At 52.1% G+C, this 17,469-nt stretch overlaps 1 protein-coding gene across 1 annotated transcript; it reads left to right on the top strand.

The window, feature by feature from the left end:
- The first annotated feature begins 8,655 nt into the window (after positions 1-8,655).
- On the top strand, positions 8,656-16,424 carry LOC127292961 (linoleate 9S-lipoxygenase 2-like). Its single transcript, XM_071818670.1, has 8 exons — positions 8,656-8,848; positions 10,596-10,888; positions 10,966-11,188; positions 11,527-11,652; positions 14,153-14,365; positions 14,437-14,522; positions 14,667-15,346; positions 15,453-16,424. The coding sequence occupies exons 1-8, from the start codon at positions 8,656-8,658 to the stop codon at positions 16,222-16,224; spliced, it is 2,586 nt and encodes an 861-aa protein (XP_071674771.1). The 3' UTR covers positions 16,225-16,424.
- Positions 16,425-17,469: the final 1,045 nt, after the last annotated feature.

Raw genomic sequence — 17,469 nt, 5'->3', positions numbered from 1 at the left:
TTTTCCGTTTAGCGTGTTGGCGAACGGTGCACCAACGCGACCGGTACGGCCGTTTCGCATCTCCCGAGGGGGCCGTTTTGACCAGATGGCAAACTGGACGTCATATTTGGATTTCTCTAAATTTTAGGTTCAAATGATGATATGGATATTATATTTAGATTCCTCTCATTTTTCTGATCGATTTAGACATATTATTTGTGAAATTTCGATTTAAAGATATTAATTATTCCATATTAAATAAAAAACAAAAAATAAAATCATTTTATTATTATTTGAATTCAATATTACTATTCATTGTTACTTATATATTCATTATTATTTACTTAAGTAATTGTTTGGAATTCAAAAATAAAGAGTTGTGACATCACGGTCCAAGGGTTAATAGGGTTGATAGGCTATTATTATCAGCAAGGTGTCAATTCTTTAAGGAATGCTTATCCGAATGGAACCAAGAAGTTAAGTGCTGAGGTTGGAGTAGTGTGAGGATGGGTGACCGACTGGGAAGTTTAACCATGATTGTAATTTGACCTAAGATTAAGTGTACTTAGAGCTAAAAGTGTATGGTGAAAGATGAACAAGTAAAAAAAAGAAAAAAATGGTATAAAAAAATTAAAATTTGAAAATTTTTAAAACTCTATGCTGAGGGCTTTGCCGTCAGCATATAAAAAAATATTTTTTTTATTCGAATTTTTTTTTTGAATTATTTTTGGAAAAAAGAAAATTCGAATTTTTAAAATTTGTATGCCGACGGTTTTGCCGTCGGCGTAGCGTGCTACGCCAAGGGCCGGGCTACGCCGACGGCAATATTGTCTATGCCGAGGGACCTAAACGCCGACGCCATACGCCGAGGGCTGCCGTCGGCGTAGCCTACGCCGAGGGCCAGGCGTGGCTACGCCGAGGGCAGCTGGCCGTCGGCGTATGTGTCCATTCCTGTAGTGTCCCTAGGCCAATTGTTGACGTTTTTTTTTTGAACAATGGTCGGTCCCAGAGGGACCTAGAAGCTTCATTCAGTGGTGGCAACACTTACAAAGAGGACTAAGAGAAAGATGAAAACTACAATCAACTCCAAACAAATAGCACTGAGGACCCTAAAAGTGGAACAGAAAAAGCTATCGGGTCCAGCTCCTCTGCCACCGCATCGACACGTCGTAGCACAGCCACGCACAACGCTGTCGGAGACGGAACCACTTGGGCGCTGTACCGTGAGCTTACTGTACTGGAGCTTGGGGGGCTCCTAGTTGGCATGGCAGCCTAGAGGTTGTTCATCTCCTTCAATCGCCGGTCGGAGAAAACCGCAGCCGGCAATGGAGGTCGGAGAGTTCGCCCTTCGACAATTGAAGAAGGCAGACTACGGGATACCTTGGATGCTCTCCCTAGAACAGCTTCAGTGCTACCCTGCTGCCGACTTGCCACCTAGCAACCACCATCCGGGAGTCTCTCTTCCTCAACATCGCCGCGACGAGACGGAAGGAGCTCAAAATCGTGCCCACCAACGACAAGCCTGCAAGATGAAGTCGAGCTTAGTCTAGGAGACGTCGGCGCCACCCCCGCCGGCCACTCGTAGCACCACGCCACCAGCATGAGGAAGAGCAACACCGAAGACCACCGTCGGCCCAACAGCAACGGTGAGACCCTCCAACACAACGGCATAATGCCAATAAGGCAACAACCAAAACTAAAGCCTAGATCTACTCTACCTCTATACAGGGGAGGGGTCCCTCACCAATCACTATACCGGCAGTCGCTAGACAAGGGATGTGAAGGGCCGAAGGGGCCGACAAGCCCAGATCTGGTGGAGAACGAGACAAAGAGCGATGTGGTGGGGGAGGAAAACGAGAGAGAGAGATGATATCGGCCAATTGTAGATGTGTACTCTCTCCCTTTCACCAAACATGTTTTGACATTGTGTAAATTTAAATGTATCTAAATGCTAATAGTTTATTAGGTTTGCAACTTTTTAGGCGAATCAGTGTAAAACCTACACGCCGTAACTATTTTGTTACTCAACGCTTGGTTCCTTGTTTTTTCTAGTTGCTCCGCCTTTTCGCAGCGTTGTTTCCTCTATCCAGGCCCTAAAATACACGCACACCCGATGATCCACAAAATGCAGCAGTATTTCACGGGCACAACGAAACAACGAAAAACGTTATTCGAAATAGGATATTTAAAAGACATTTCAAACACGTCCTAAACGGTATTTAGATACATCTAAAATTAAAAACTTTAAGATATATTTCACGAGAGGAGGAAATATTATAGTTTGCAGAATATCGTGCATCCTCACAAACTGTACCAAGAGATTTTGGTAGTACTCTACATTGGTTATTAAAAAAAAATCAATGGTCACCGTGGGGAGCGAGTCCCCGTCGAAATGTTTTCATTCATAGTTACCTACGAAGTTTTGCAACCTCTACAAGATAGTTTAAAATGAACCAGAGTTTACACGGGGTACATGAGAAGAGAAATGGAAAGAAAAACACATACCAACAAACCACAACAACGAGAGAAAAGGGGGTCACCGCGAGAATCCTCGGACAAAGTTGATTGATGAAAAAACTTAAACGAGTTGCGAACTCCAACGGCCCTCGGAACAAGGCTATATGATAATGATTTACGAGGACTATTGGTAAAGATGTTTTATTAGAAAATCATACCTAGGATGTGCGCAAGCCAGGATGCAAGGCGGTGAAATTCCACTTGTTCGGGACGGACCCGATAGAGAGAAAATGCGGAAACGAATAAAGCACAACGATCCTAAGGAAGAGTCCACGGGACATGACAGCGGGAGGGACAACTCAGCTTGAGGCATCGACATGAAACATAACAACCTTGATCAGCTGAGACTCAGCCGCAACACTTCAACGTCGACATAATCGAAGTGTGACGCGCATCCAAGGACACACTCACTAGTGGAAAACAGGCCTAATGTCGCGGGTCGTATGACCCTTTTTTCGCGGGCGGCCAGGCGCGACAAGGGAGGCGCGACAAAAGGTCCCCCTTTTGTCGCGGGTCTCTTACGACCCGCGACATAAGGTCCACCACGTGGCAGCCGCGGGGCGCGCAGGGGACAGGCCCTTTTGTCGCGGGTGGTATTACCACCCGCGTCAAAAGGCCCTCTACGTGGCCGGCGTACACCGCTGCTGCTTTAGGGTTTGAGGGGTGCAGCACCCCGCCCCCCCCCCCCCCCGCCACCTCATTTTTTCATTCGAAAATAAAAGTTGCATTCCATCAAACACCTCTTGTGCACATGTAGAAAAAATGAGCTAGCATACACTTCCACCTTCACCACCAAGGAAAAAATGAGGTGGGGGGGGGCTGGCTGCGTGTCTATATATAGCCATGGCCCTTTGGTCGCGGGCCGTATTACGACCCGCGACAAAAGGGGTGCCGACAGGAAGCCCCAACACTTAGACACCTTTTGTCGCGGGTCGAGATACGGCCCGCGACAAAAGGGCGCGACAAAAGGCCCTGCCCGCTCCACATGGTTTCTGGGCGACGTGGCCAGGCCATTTGTCGCGGGTGCAGGCGCGCCCGCGACAAAAGGCTCCCAGGAAAGCCCTGTTTTCCACTAGTGACTACGCGCCGGCAACACCTATGTTGTAGGTATGGCCGAAAGGTCGCACACGACCAAGACGACGCCACGACACATGTTCGCCACCGGCATGTCTCGAAAGGCATCACAATGAAAAGACACACCGTAGAACACTCTTGCATGGAGGGCCCTCACCGCACGTGGCGGGTAACCATCATAGTCGAATGGCATAGCACCGCCAAGGGCAACCCTAACCCTGCATCGGTCTGATATGTCCGAAGGGTGGGCTAGCCGAGAGCCTACACGAAAACCACCCGTGTTTGTAAAACCATAGAGCTCGAACAAGGATCCGACACATGAGCCTAGCAACCGGCAAGGAGAAGCCGCCACCACCACTGCCACGGCTCGCTTCACATTGGAGGGGAGACCATATCCATGGCCGCCATCTACAAATCATGGGGCGCACTAGTACATGGGGAGGAGCGCCCTCCGACACTGATGGCTAGAGAGGGGGGCTCAACACCCAGAAACAATCCCCCCTAGGTAGGGAGCGTGTCACCACCATGGTCGCCATCCGTGAATCCACGACATCAGTAAGCCCCAACAACAACCCGTTATGGGATGATGGCCGAGCAAAGAGGTACAACCCTTGCAACCATCGGAGAGCACACCACCGACCACCATTGGTCACCAACTCACCATGGGCCAGGATGCGACCGACCGAACCACTGACGCCTAGCACCATGCTGGCCACGGAAGCTCCATCTAGGCCAAGCCGCCCGCATGCACCAGGTCAGGGATGGAGAGACCCGCCACCCGAGCCCGCCGGATCTGGGAGCGGCGCAAGGCTAAGATAGACCCATCGTGCCACACACGAAAACGAGGCGAGCACCGTTGTAGGCAAAGAGGCGGGATAAGAGGCAGCAAGGGCAGGAGGGGGCGACGCTTACCAGATCGCGATGGCTGGCACTATCGATCTGGCCGCCCCCACACAACAAGCTCACTCCTAACAGGACAGGGACCGGAGAGAAGGACGGGAGCAGTGCCTCCGACATGAACTGGCGCAAGATCTACCTAGACGCAGTAGGAGCTACCACCACCTTATGGGCACGGGTCGCCACCACCGCGGCAAGGCGCCAACGGAAGCGGTGGAGATGGGAGGAGGAGTGGGGTGCAAGGGCCTTGCGGCTGGAGTAGGGGACGCCTATGTGCCGCCCTGGAGCTGCACGGGAAACGGATCTTCCGGAGTTCTCCCCTCAACTCAACTTGAGTCTCCGTTATTTTTATATATATATTCCTAGATGCTATGCAGGTGTACGTGGTTCCCTATCAGATTGGACGTCCAGCTGCCATGGTAAATTGGAGGAGCAGCACGAACCGGATTTGAGCCGGTCTCCGTGCATGACGTGCCAGTTTTGGTTAAATTTGTCGACTCGGCGCGATTGTAGCATGAGCTGGCCGGCTGGGGCGGACAGGCACAGAGTACGGATGTCGGTTCGTGATGCTGCCATGCAATAACTAGGTAGATATGAGTACTTCCTCCGCTCTCATTAAGTAGTGTTTTGATATATTTAAATTTTGATAATCTGAGATAACTTTTGTGAAACAAAAGAGTACATGGTAATTCAGACCCATGTGGACTTTTACTACTCCACATAGGGATGAAAACCTGCAAAATGGGATAATCTTATCTTTCATGCTGCAGACCAGCTACAGGACGCCGTTCATGAGACCTTTTTTTTCCGCGTCCGAGCTTTGTTCTATACTCCCTCTGTTCCATTCTATAGTGCCTATAGTTTTTTGGCACGGAAATTAGCGCAAGAGTATTTTGTACACGTGACTCCTAGCTGAACGATTTGAGATCAACGTAAAATTTGGCAAATCCATATCTTACTAACTTACCATAACAAATTTGGGACCTGGACGATTTGGGAGCTGAACGGGGTGGGGGTAATTGAAAAAACGTTAAGCTAGAACCTTATATTTTGAAACAAATTCCAAAAATCTATAGGTACTATATAAAGGAACGGAGGGAGTATAAAATATGGTGGGCCAATTGGCTAGTATTCTAAGATATGTGAAAATATGAGGCATAAACTGGAATTTGCGAACGAAAAGCTCCCCCAATGTTGTAGTTAAGTGATAGCTCAGACTAGTCACAATGCATCATAGTAGCATATAGAAGTATTATGTGTATGATACTAGTATACTATTACATGTTACTATCTCTACAATGTATGGTATCATATACTACTCCCTCCATCCCGATTCACAGTGCTCACATGAATTTGCATCGTGATCAAGGCAACATTTGATTGGATGGTAAAACTCTTCTTAGCGCATGTCTCTCTCCAACAAGATGTACTCGCTAATTAATAGGCATGCTAACAGACTCGCTTGCGCTCCAGCCCCACATCAAAACTCGTTCAGCTTCCCACCCCGCCTGCATGGCATGCAGTGGTTGTTTCAGCGAGCTTGAAAAGGGAGAAAGAGAAGGTAGAGAGGTTACTACTTTTAATTAAATGCATGCAGGCCTTAGTGGGGAGGTATTATGGGACAAATATTTTTTCAGATTAGGCCCTATGAACCGGGACGGAGGGAGTACTATCATAGTCTCTATATATTAATTGTTTTGTAGAATCTCAATGCAAATATACGTACAAGATTTACTTGACATTAATTTTTCTAGTAGTATGTGTTATGATACAGTATCTACCTATGATACTAGTACTCTCTCTCATCCTTAATTGCACTGCCACATCAGCATTTTGCATGCATGAAATGCATGATACTACCTATGATACTCCCATTGTGGATAGTCTTAGCATATATAAGTAAATTATTATAGTTTTGCAAACATTTAATCAACTAAGGGTTTTGTCGTACTTATTTATTTTTAAAATTATTTATTTCACATTCGACATTAATAGCCCATATAAGAGGTTCTTCTCTCCTTCTATGCTTACACGAATCTCAATGTTTGCATGTTGCGTCAGGTAGATTTTAGTGCAAGCTCGGTCGCACAAAAATATAACATAAACTGCAGGTGAACGACGGACATCTTCAAAAGTTGGAGCTAGTTGGAAGTTCGACCCTGAATTTGATTTACATTTGCAACATTTCATATTATATCAATGTACTAGGAAGTGAGCCTAGCTCAACTGGCTAGGTGAGTGGATGTACAAACTCAGCACCTGAGTTCAAATCATCGTGAAAGCGAATTTAGGTTCCTATTTATACTTGAGGTCCAGGGTAGTCCTGATACTCATGCAATTATCTTGGGAACTATGCTTTAATATTAATCAAGATTAAAAATCTTAGTACACATGCCAAATGGCTGTGTGCATCCTTAGTTGGTGCAGAGGACGGGAAGTGAAATTCTCCCCATGTTTTATGCGTGGTCCATGTTCAGTTAAAGAGCTTCCCTCCTGTGGTGCTTCCGAGAGCGCCGCCGGGGGGCTAGACCGCCACAGCCAAGCCTCCCGAGAATGCGTCCCTTCCCTTCCGCCGATGCCGCCGGCTTTGGCCGCGGCGGCCCCCGGTACCTAAGGTGCTAGTGGTGGAGGTCGCAGGGATTCTCATCGATGGGGTTGCTCGAGCGGCGCCAATGAAGAGGGTCACTGGCGGTGGTCGGGACAGCGATCCCTGTCCAGGCGGCGCTTGCATCTGCCCCGGATCTTCGCGGATCATGGGCGGTGGAGGCATACCGCGGACCGAGGCACCCTGCCTAGGCTCGCTTTCTTGAGGCGGCGCGAGGGGGCTTGGGTGGAGGAGGTGCCGTGGTGGCGATGTTGACGCGCGGATCGGAGGATCTCCTCGGCGTTGTTGACGCGCAGCTGCCATAGCGGGCGGTTGCTGCAGCGGGCCTTGGCTTGGATCTGATCTGGGCCTGCGGCTGTGACGGCGGCTGCGTGCTTGGTCCTGGCGGGATGCTTTAGCCACGGACATGATCATCTTCTCCTCTTCTGCCGGCTGGTGGCGTGGGGGCTGTTGGCTTGGATCTAATAATGGCGGTGGTCCTAGGGTTTCTTCTCTTGCCAAGATGATGATCTGCCGGTGCTTGTCCCCATCGATATGGCAGAAGTGGCCTGTTCCGGAAAGCTCCGTCGGTGCTCCACTGGGCGTTTTATGCCTGGAGTTTGCCGGATCAGGTGGAATCAGGTCGTGCGCATCCGTGCTTTAGTCTGGCCGTTTGGTTTCAGAGGGAGCACTTCGAAGCTTTGTTGGCTGTTAATATCATGGAGCAAGTTTTCGTTTCGTGATGTTGGCGGAGAATGACATGGAAGCCGAGATCTGAGGTCTAGGAATGGTGGCTCGAGTCTTGATGGCAAGGAGAAATTGGCTTGGTGATTTGTGTCTTGGAGCAGCGGTATGCGAGTGGGGGCGACTGCACATGAGAAGTTCAAAGTGTTACCTTTCAGGGTGAAATTCAAGGTCTGACCTTAATTGGTTGTGCTTGGTAATTAACGATCTTGTTAAAGGCATTGTTTTGAGAGTGAGGTCTTTCTTCAGGGCGAAAACCTAATTTCTATGATCGGGCGACGGCACCGCTTGTGCGGTGTTACCTTCTTGGAGGCGTCGCTTTTGGAGAAGCTGAACTTCTGGTGTTGTTCTGGTGGTGTTAGTACCGCTGTTTGAAGGAGTGGATCACTGTAGCGGAACTTTTCTTTTTTGTAATTCTTCTTTCTTTTTTGGCTGTGTGTATCCGTAATACCGCTAGGGCAATGCGTTGTTGCAGAGACTGGATGTAATTGGTATCTTCACGATATTATAGATGCTCCTTATCGGAAAAAAAATATTATACCAATGTAGAAGTAAAATAGATATATGGGATAGGACGGACACCAACCATCGCTAGCTGTCCCCAATCCCTAGTTTGAGATCTTCTCTCTTGATCAAGCCCATACTATCCCTAGGTATATAGTAGTAGATCTTATCTTGATGATACACTCATACTAAAATCGAGTGATCACACAAGTAGACCCCACAGTCCATCGTCCACACTCCACAGTAGCCAACTCTAAACTCGCACCCAACCCTTCATCCGCCTATAAATAGCACGGCTGCCCATCAGTTTTTCACATACCATCCACAACACCACTGGTTTTCCTCTTGCAACGGAGATGTTTGGCGGCGATATCATCGGCAATCTGACGGGAGGGCTCAAGAATTTCCACCTCAAGGGCTCCGTTTCCCTGATGCGCAAGAATGCGCTCGACTTCAACGATTTCGGCGCCGCCGCCATGGACAGCGTCACCGAGTTCCTCGGTCGTGGTGTCACTTGCCAGCTCATCAGCTCCACCGTCGTCGATTCCAGTGAGCAGAGCACTCCCCCTTAATTTCCACGCCCTGCAGATGCGCAGTTCGATGTTTTTTTTGAAACGAGGCAAAAGACTTGCCATTTTCATTAATAGAGAAGAAGTACAGAATTTGGCCAGTTTATTAGCGGGAAACCGGCCGAAAACCGAAGTGCCCAATTTTTAGGAGAAACTCGGGCGAAAACCAACAACACACACTGGGCACCCCGGCCAACCTGGCTACCCACATGAAGCACACACGTCATCGAGAAGAAAGACCCTCGTTGAGGATGCCATCGAGCGTCATCGTCGTCACTCCTCCACGAGCCAGCGATTCCGACTTCACTTTAGACGACCACCACCGAGACCCTCGCCGCCGCGAATGACATCGAAGCCCATGTCAGCCCATGCCAAACAGTCGACCCCCAAGCACGTCGAGGAGGCAGCTCCGACTTCAATCGCGACCTTCATAGGAGGAAGTTGCATGCCTTGCACCGACGCAAGCACCAATCAAGTGGCATCGTTGCCACAAGTCGCCTCGCAGCTCCGACTTCACCATCACGGCAGGGGTGACGAAGGACATGCCGCAGCTCCGATCCACTCACCATTGTCATCGTTGCCACACAGCCCCCGACGCCAACACCAACCATCATCCACGGGTCCCTCCGGCCTAAGCAGCTCCAAATCGATGCCCTCAAGAGGGGAGACGACACAAGAGCGCCGCCATCGACCGATCACGGCGGATCTAGGGATTTCCCCGGAGCTTTCCCAGACAAGATGGCAAGACATCCCCACGGCGATACCTTCAAGAAGGAAGCGGCGCCCGAAGCCGTCGCCATCGCCGGCCTCGGCCAGCTGCCGGCCGGCCAGCCACCAAGGACAAGGCATTAGCCCGGAGCTTGTCGCGCCATCTTGCATCGTGCTTTGGCCAGACCCACCTTCAACCCTCATCCCCCATCTCCACCGTGACCGCCACACAGACCGCCCGCGATAGCCGCCGTAGCGACCAGAGCGAACCCGGGTAGCTGCCACAGCGCTCGGGGCAGAAAACCAGCGCCCCCAACTTCCTCCACCTCAACATGAGGGCACGGTGCGGGATCCCGAGATCCACCACAGCCGGCCACACACCGGCCGGCCAACTCCAAACCACCTCCAGAGAGGAAGAAGACCGCCGCCACCATGCCCGGGGCCGCTGCCCCGGCGACCACGAGATGCCAGCAAACTGCGCGCGGTAAGGCAGTGCTGCAGCGCCACCATGCCCAGCCGCCCGGAGGCACCACTGCCGCGCACACCGCGGCCCGCCAAGCCCATCTGGGCCCAGATCGGGCCCTGGCCGGAGCCGCCGCCGCCAGCCCGCCGGGCGCCGCCGCAAGCACCAGCCACACCAGCGCCGCCTGCCACCGCATCCCACCGCCCGCCGCACCCCCTCGCCGACAAGCCGCCGCACGCGCCGGAGAAGACGAAGCCGGGACGCCGGGCAGTCCTCGCGTCCACCGCGGGATCTCCCCAACCACCTTTGGCAGCGGGGGCCGCCGCCACCGCGGCGAGGCCAGCAGCAGCGGCGGAAGGACGGAGGAGGCCGGGGGACCGGCGGCGGCGCGAGCTTTGCTTCCCCCGAGTCGCCCGCCGCGGGCGACGCGAGGGACCTCTTTTGTGCGCTTGGTTTGGTCGTGTGCAGTTCGATGTGGATGTCATACGTGCATATATGTGGGTGACACGACGCAATTAATATACTCTATATTTACGTCTGACATGAACGTGTGTAGACAACGGCAACCGCGGGAAGGTAGGCACGGAGGCGAGCCTGGAGCAGTGGATCACCAGCCTGCCATTGATCACGGTGGGCGAGTCCAAGTTCAAAGTCACGTTCGACTGGGACGTGGAGAAGATGGGGGTGCCCGGCGCGATCATCGTCAAGAACAACCACACCTCCGAGTTCTTCCTCAAGACCATCACCCTCGACAATGTCCCCGGCCGCGGTACTGTCGTCTTCGTCGCCAACTCGTGGGTCTATCCCAAGGGCAACTACCGCTACAACCGCGTCTTCTTCGCCAACGATGTGAGTTCGATCTTCTTCCTCCTTAAGGCTTACAGTACGTTCCAATGGACTGATCACTGATTCCCTTCCGTGCGCAGACGTACTTGCCTAGCAAGATGCCGGCGGCACTAAGGCCATACCGGGAGGACGAGCTCCGGAACCTGAGGGGTGACGACACACAGGGAGAATACCAGGAGTACGATCGCGTCTACCGCTACGACGTGTACAACGACCTCGGCGACGCCCGCCAGGTCCTTGGGGGCACCAAGGAGTTCCCCTACCCTCGCCGCTGTCGCACTGGCCGCAAGCTCTCACAAACCAGTGCGTTTCTACTCTCCTCCACGACTCCACCCCGTTAAATATAAATACACTGTTTAGTTTTTTTTATTAGTTTAAATTTTTGGTTTAGTTGGCTAGTGCAATAATTTTTCATGGTATCTGAATCAAGAAGGTCTCAAGTTTAAACTCTTGTGCAGTATTAAAAATAAAAAGAAAAAAAGATTATGGGGCCTGCAGAACCCACGCTAAGGACTAAAAAATATTATGTCGCCTGCAGTTCAAACTTTTGGTTTAATTGTCTAATTCAGCAATCTTTCACACCCAAGTACGCGGTGTTCAATTATTAACGTGTTGTGCTCACGAATTGGATCCTCATGCAGGTCCCGATCGCGAGAGCCGGCCGTTGCCGCTGCTCCAGAGCATCTACGTGCCACGGGACGAGGTGTTCGGGCATCTCAAACAGTCGGACTTCCTCGGTTACTCCCTCAAGGCGCTCGTGGATGGCATCAGAGCATCTCCAGTCGCGTCCCCCAAACCGTCCCCCAAACCGTGCCGGATCGAGCGTTTGGGGGACGTGTTTTGTTCGTGCCGCGTTTGGGGGACGTCGCTCCCCAGCCGCGTCCCCCAAACGCCGCCCCCAATCAGAAATTCAAATAGATGCATTAAAAAGAGATCGTTCCCGCCAATTCGTCGCGATCAGAGTAGCGGCGATCGATCAAAGTACTGAGCGCGCGATCATATTACAGACCGGTGATGCATGCAAATTAGAAGAAGGGGAAGGGGTTGGTCGACGGCGTCGTGTCCTGAGTCGACGCAGGCCCGTCGAGCACGACGACCTTGTCGCGATCTGCCTGTTCCTGTGCATGGTGCGTCTGCTCCGTCGCCGACGCAGAGGCCGACGCAGGTGTAGCGATGAAGACGTGTCGACCGCTCTTCTTCTGCGCTGCCGCTGCCGCCGATGCCGATGCCGCTGCCAGGGTCGCCGCGTCCGCCGCCGCCATTTTGGCTTCGATGTCGTCGAGGATCTGGCCTTTGAAGAAGTTGTGCGCCGCTCGCGTCCGGGGAGACATTCCCTCTGTCGACGTTCTCAGCAGGGACATGTCGTCCCTGCGTTTCTTGAGCTCCAGCTTCTCCTCTTGCCTCTTGTGCAGCTTGGCCCACCTCTGGTTGGCCTTCTTGTCGCGGGAGATAAAGGTCGAGGAGACGTCGGCGAGGTATTTCGTGATCGACGCCTGCGTCTTCTCAGACGACGCAGCGTCGGCCAAGGCGGCCTTGGCAGCCTTGTTGCCAGTAGGACGCCCTGTCGAAGTTGCCAGCGGCGCGTCCAGATCAATGGCGTCCTTCCCCTTGGACAGCGACAAGCGCGTCAGCCGCCATTTCTCATTCATTTTGAGCTTGCCATAGCAATGCATGAGAACGAAAGACTTGTGACCTTCCGAGTTCTTGGCGTACAAATCCATGGCCCGATCAAACTAACCAAATGAAGCAGAGTCATTTCATCGAACACAATGTGGGCGCTACGGATTATGGAAGAAAGAGGCGTACCAATTTGGCGACGTCGGCGCCGCTATCGCCTCTGCTCTCCATGTCCTGATGGAACCCATGGAACAAGTTCACCGACGCCTGGATGATGGCCCATCGCGTCGACATTGCCTTTTGGCTCCTCTTCATTGTCACTTTGTTGTAGTCGCTGTTGATGAGCTTGCGCTCATCGAACTCGGCCTTGATCCTCGCCCAATACTTCCCGCCTTTTTGGTTGGCGCCGATGATGGAGTCATGGCTCACCGTCGCCCACGACTCGCACAGACAAAGATCTTCCAGAGCCGTCCACTTCGGGCCTCGTGTGCCCGATGCCTTCTTCTTCTTCTTCTTCTTCTTCTTCTTCTTCTTCTTCTTCGTCCTCACGCCGTCCGCGTCTACCTCCACGAGATCATCGTCACCGGCACCCTCGTCGTCCTCTTCCTCGCCGCCCTCTTCCTCCTCATCGTCGTCCTCCTCGTCGTCCTCCACCTCCTCCTCTTCCTCGTCGTCCTCCTCCTCAACCCCGTCGTCCTCCTCAGCACCGGCGCCGTCGTATTCCAGCGGACCCCTGCGGCCGGTGAAAGGGTCGCCGTCCGGACCGGGTCCTGGCTCGCGCTGCTCGTACGCCGGGGAGTAGAGGTTGTTGGGGTTGAAGCCGCCGTGCGGCAGCGCATCCTGGTAATGCGGCGACAGGTTAGGCGTCACTCACCCGGGAGTGGCGGAGGGGCCGTCGTTGTAGAAGGCGGCTTGCGACGGAGAGATCACTCCCGGAACGTAGACCGGCATGGACGTACTCCATGGGCTCGCGTTGGTGGCGGCGATACACCCGGCCATTACGTGCTGGTGCTGGCGCGCCGCCTGAGCCTTCTTCTCCACCACCCTCCGTCCTTTCCGCTCCGCCGTCGATAGCTTCCGGCGCAGGCAATCTTGCTGCCATTGATCTTCGGTCATTCCTTCAGGCTTCTTCTTCGCAGCCGGCGCCTTCCGCGGCTTCGCGAACGGCGCTTTCGCCCCTTTCATCGCATTGCCCGGCGGCTTCTTGGCCGCTTTCTTCGCCATCTTTTTGGGGGCTGTCGGCGGCGCCATGGAATGGGGAGAGGGTAGCGGCGGCGGGTGGACGGCGGGAGGGAGAAAGAAATCGGCGGGATAGGAGAAATGGATCGGCGGGATATGTTTTGGGAGGCCTGTGCGCGGCGGTATAGGCGCGATTTGGCGGGAGCGGCGGGATTTGGCGGGAGTGTGAGACGAATTTTCCCTGTGCCGCTGACGGGTCGGCCCCGCGTCGGTTGGCCTCGCTTTTCGTTGTGTCCGGCGTCCCCGGAGCGTCCCCTATGGGACGGGGACGGGCTCGGGGCGCCGGACACCGTATCGGGCCGCGCCGGACAAAAATGGGCTTTGGGGGACGCGGCTGGAACTCTTTTTTTGTCCGGCGCGCCCCAAATCCCTTTGGAGACGGTTTGGAGGACGCCCCGACTGGAGATGCTCTCATTCCGGCCATCCGCACCTACGTCGACCTCTCCCCGGAAGAGTTCGACTCCTTCGCGGACATCCTCAAGCTCTACGAGGGCGGCATCAAGCTGCCTGACATCCCGGCGCTGGAGGAGATGCGCAAGCAATTCCCACTCCAGCTCGTCAAGGATCTCATCCCCATGGGCGGCGACTACGTCCTCAAGCTCCCAAAGCCACAAATCATCAAGGGTACACGTTTTCCTGTACATCATCATTCTCATGGGTGGACGTATAAATATTAACCATGTCAAATTATGCAGAGGATGAGAAAGCATGGATGACTGACGATGAGTTCGCGAGGGAGATCCTTGCCGGCGTCAACCCCATGATGATCACACGTGTCACCGTGAGTCAATTATCCACATATCGATCAACCACTATACATGTAAATTAGCTAGTATTTAAAGTACTCACTGAAGTGAGAACTGCGAACTAATCCCCGAAAAAAAGAAGAGAATTGAGAACTGATGGTTTAATGAACTGGATGCAGGAGTTCCCTCCCAAGAGTACTCTCGACCCTAACAATTACGGAGACCACACCAGCACCATCACCGAGGCTCACATCGGGAAGAGCCTCGAGGGCCTCACCGCGCACCAGGCAGTCGCCGACAACAGGCTCTATATCCTTGACCACCACGACCACATGATGCCATACCTCATCAAGCTCAACAACCTCGACGACACCTTCCTCTACGCCACGAGGACTCTGCTCTTCCTGCGGGGCGATGGCACGCTGGCGCCGATTGCCATCGAGCTGAGCACGCCTCTTATCCAGGGTGACCTCACCACCTCGAAGAGCACCGTCTACACGCCAGCCACCACCGGCGTCGAGGCCTGGATATGGCAGCTCGCCAAGGCGTACGTCTGCGTGAACGACTATGGTTGGCACCAGCTCGTCAGCCACTGGCTCAACACGCATGCCGTGATGGAGCCCTTCATCATCGCCACGAACCGGCAGCTGAGTGTGACTCACCCGGTGAACAAGCTCCTGGTGCCCCACTACCGTGACACCATGAACATCAACGCACGGGCTCGGGAGTTGCTCGTCAACGCCGGCGGGATCATCGAGCTCACTGTCTTCCAGCGCAAGTACGCAATGGAAATGTCATCCGTCACCTACAAGAACTGGAACTTCGCGGAGCAGGCCCTCCCCGACGATTTGATCAAGAGGTAAATAGTACTAATAAGTGACCGAACAAACAATGAGTTACTATCCGAAGAACCATTAATTCGTTAAATTGCTCCTTGGTAATGAACTAATGATCATGAAATCCAGGGGCATGGCGGTGCCAGACAAATCAGACCCAAGCAAGGTCAAATTGCTGCTGGAGGACTACCCTTATGCGGTGGACGGGCTAGCCATCTGGCATGCGATCGAGCAGTGGGTGCAGGAGTATCTAGCCATCTATTACCCCACTGACAGTGTGCTTCAAGGAGACGTAGAGCTCCAGGCATGGTGGAAAGAAGTTCGCGAGGTCGGCCATGGCGACCTCAAGGATGCGGCTTGGTGGGCCAAGATGCAAACCGTGCCGGAGCTGGTCAAGGCATGCACAACCATCATCTGGACAGGCTCCGCGCTACACGCGGCTGTAAACTTTGGTCAGTACCCATATGCAGGTTACCACCCCAACAAGCCATCAGCAAGCCGTCGCCCAATGCCGGAGCCAAACACTGAGGAGTACGAGCTGCTGGCTAGCGAGCCGGAAAAGGTGTTCATCCGCACTATCACCAACCAGCTGCAAACCATCATTGGCATATCATTGCTGGAGATCCTGTCCAAGCACTCCTCCGATGAGGTTTACCTCGGGCAGCGTGATACGCCGGAGAGGACGTCGGACGCCAAGGCACTGGAGGCATTCAAGCGATTCGGGACGAGGCTGGAGGGCATCGAGAGCGAAGTGGTGGCCTTGAATGGAAACCCCCAGCTCAAGAACCGCAATGGGCCGGCCAAGTTCCCGTACATGCTACTCTACCCAAACACATCTGACCACAGCGGTGATGCCGCTGGGCTCACGGCAAGGGGCATCCCCAACAGCATCTCCATCTGATGAGATGTAGTGGAGGTGTGTTGTGCCAGCATGCACGTGAAAGTGTTGGAGAGTGTGTTTATAAGTAGTGATCCTCGAATAATCTGTGTCTAATGGTGCTCATTGACGCGGAAGTGCTATGTAAGTGGCCAGCCACAAGTGTTTGTGTTAATTTCCCTTCCAAAATCTTATAATAAAGTAGTAAGTTTTCTTGTGTTCTACTACAAGTTTCTGCAATATTAAAATTATTCCATGTTTGTGCAATTTTCTTGTTTGTTTCAGAGAGAAGATTTCCCAAATTTTATTTCAAATATGCCTTACTACAAAGGCTCCATATAAGGTGAAATAATTTTTTCCGCTGATCTTAAGAGGTTATTATATCATCAATAAGAAATTTAGATTGCTTTATTTGCACATTCATTTCTATATGTATCTTTTATGGCATTCTGCTGATCGTCATTAATTGTATAGATATTTTATCGTGGGCACGACTTCTCCCTCGCCGCCCATCATTGCGAGTTGTCAGCCGCCCGATACGAAAACCAACTGCGGTTCTAGAAAGTGGATAGGCTGGTTTGCCACATGGCAAGTTGCCACTGGGTTGCCCTCTCGTCGTGTCGCGCGATAGGAGGGTCCTAATTATATGCCTAGAACCATTTGCTTGTTTCACACTATTTTGTCATGTTCCACATGTAGAGTTCTTCTTTACCGCATAGGGCTTCCAACTTTCTTCGGTAGTACTTCAATTTGTTTAATGGGTAAGGGCATGTACAATGGTGATATCTTAGGAGTGCCATGTGGGATAATAGCTGAGGTGAAGAAGAAGAAGATACCGTGCTCTCTCATGTGTACCTTCAAGACATCAACATGATGAAGAAAGAAAAAATAAGGTGCAAGTTCAAGATGAGCCATCTCGAAGAGATCATATGCTTAAAGCTTGACATCAATATGATGATCATGGCTATTTGAAGATATTCAAAGAAATGTCTCTCCTATAGTGGAGTATTGGGGAGCAATCAGGAAAACTTCAACTAGAAAGCACTATCAACAAAGGCGTCCCATCTTGTTGCAGTTAAGATCGTCATCATCTAACTCAAGAAAAATTCGCAAGGTTAATGTTTTCTCTTGATAGGATTTCTTTCTAACCGGTCTCGTGGTGTAGTTGGGAGACCGATTTATTGGATAGTTGGAGGTACTACCAAGAGGGCTCTCAAATGAGTAACTTGATTGTATCGTTCGGATAGAGCTCAAAGATTTGTATCTTGC

The sequence above is a fragment of the Lolium perenne genome, chromosome 4, assembly GCF_019359855.2.
Source record: "Lolium perenne isolate Kyuss_39 chromosome 4, Kyuss_2.0, whole genome shotgun sequence".
Classification (NCBI taxonomy): Eukaryota; Viridiplantae; Streptophyta; class Magnoliopsida; order Poales; family Poaceae; genus Lolium; species Lolium perenne.
Note: the sequence above shows the minus strand (reverse complement) of the source record. Positions and strands in the feature narration are given on the sequence as shown.

Bases quoted from the DNA above. Each gene is read 5' to 3' on its own strand.
- LOC127292961 (XM_071818670.1), top strand. From the start codon at position 8,656: ATGTTTGGCGGCGATATCATCGGCAATCTGACGGGAGGGCTCAAGAAT. The intron at 11,653-14,152 runs TCAGAGCATCTC...CTGGAGATGCTC, and splicing joins CAAGGCGCTCGTGGATGGCA to TCATTCCGGCCATCCGCACC. The intron at 14,523-14,666 runs GTGAGTCAATTA...AACTGGATGCAG, and splicing joins TGATGATCACACGTGTCACC to GAGTTCCCTCCCAAGAGTAC.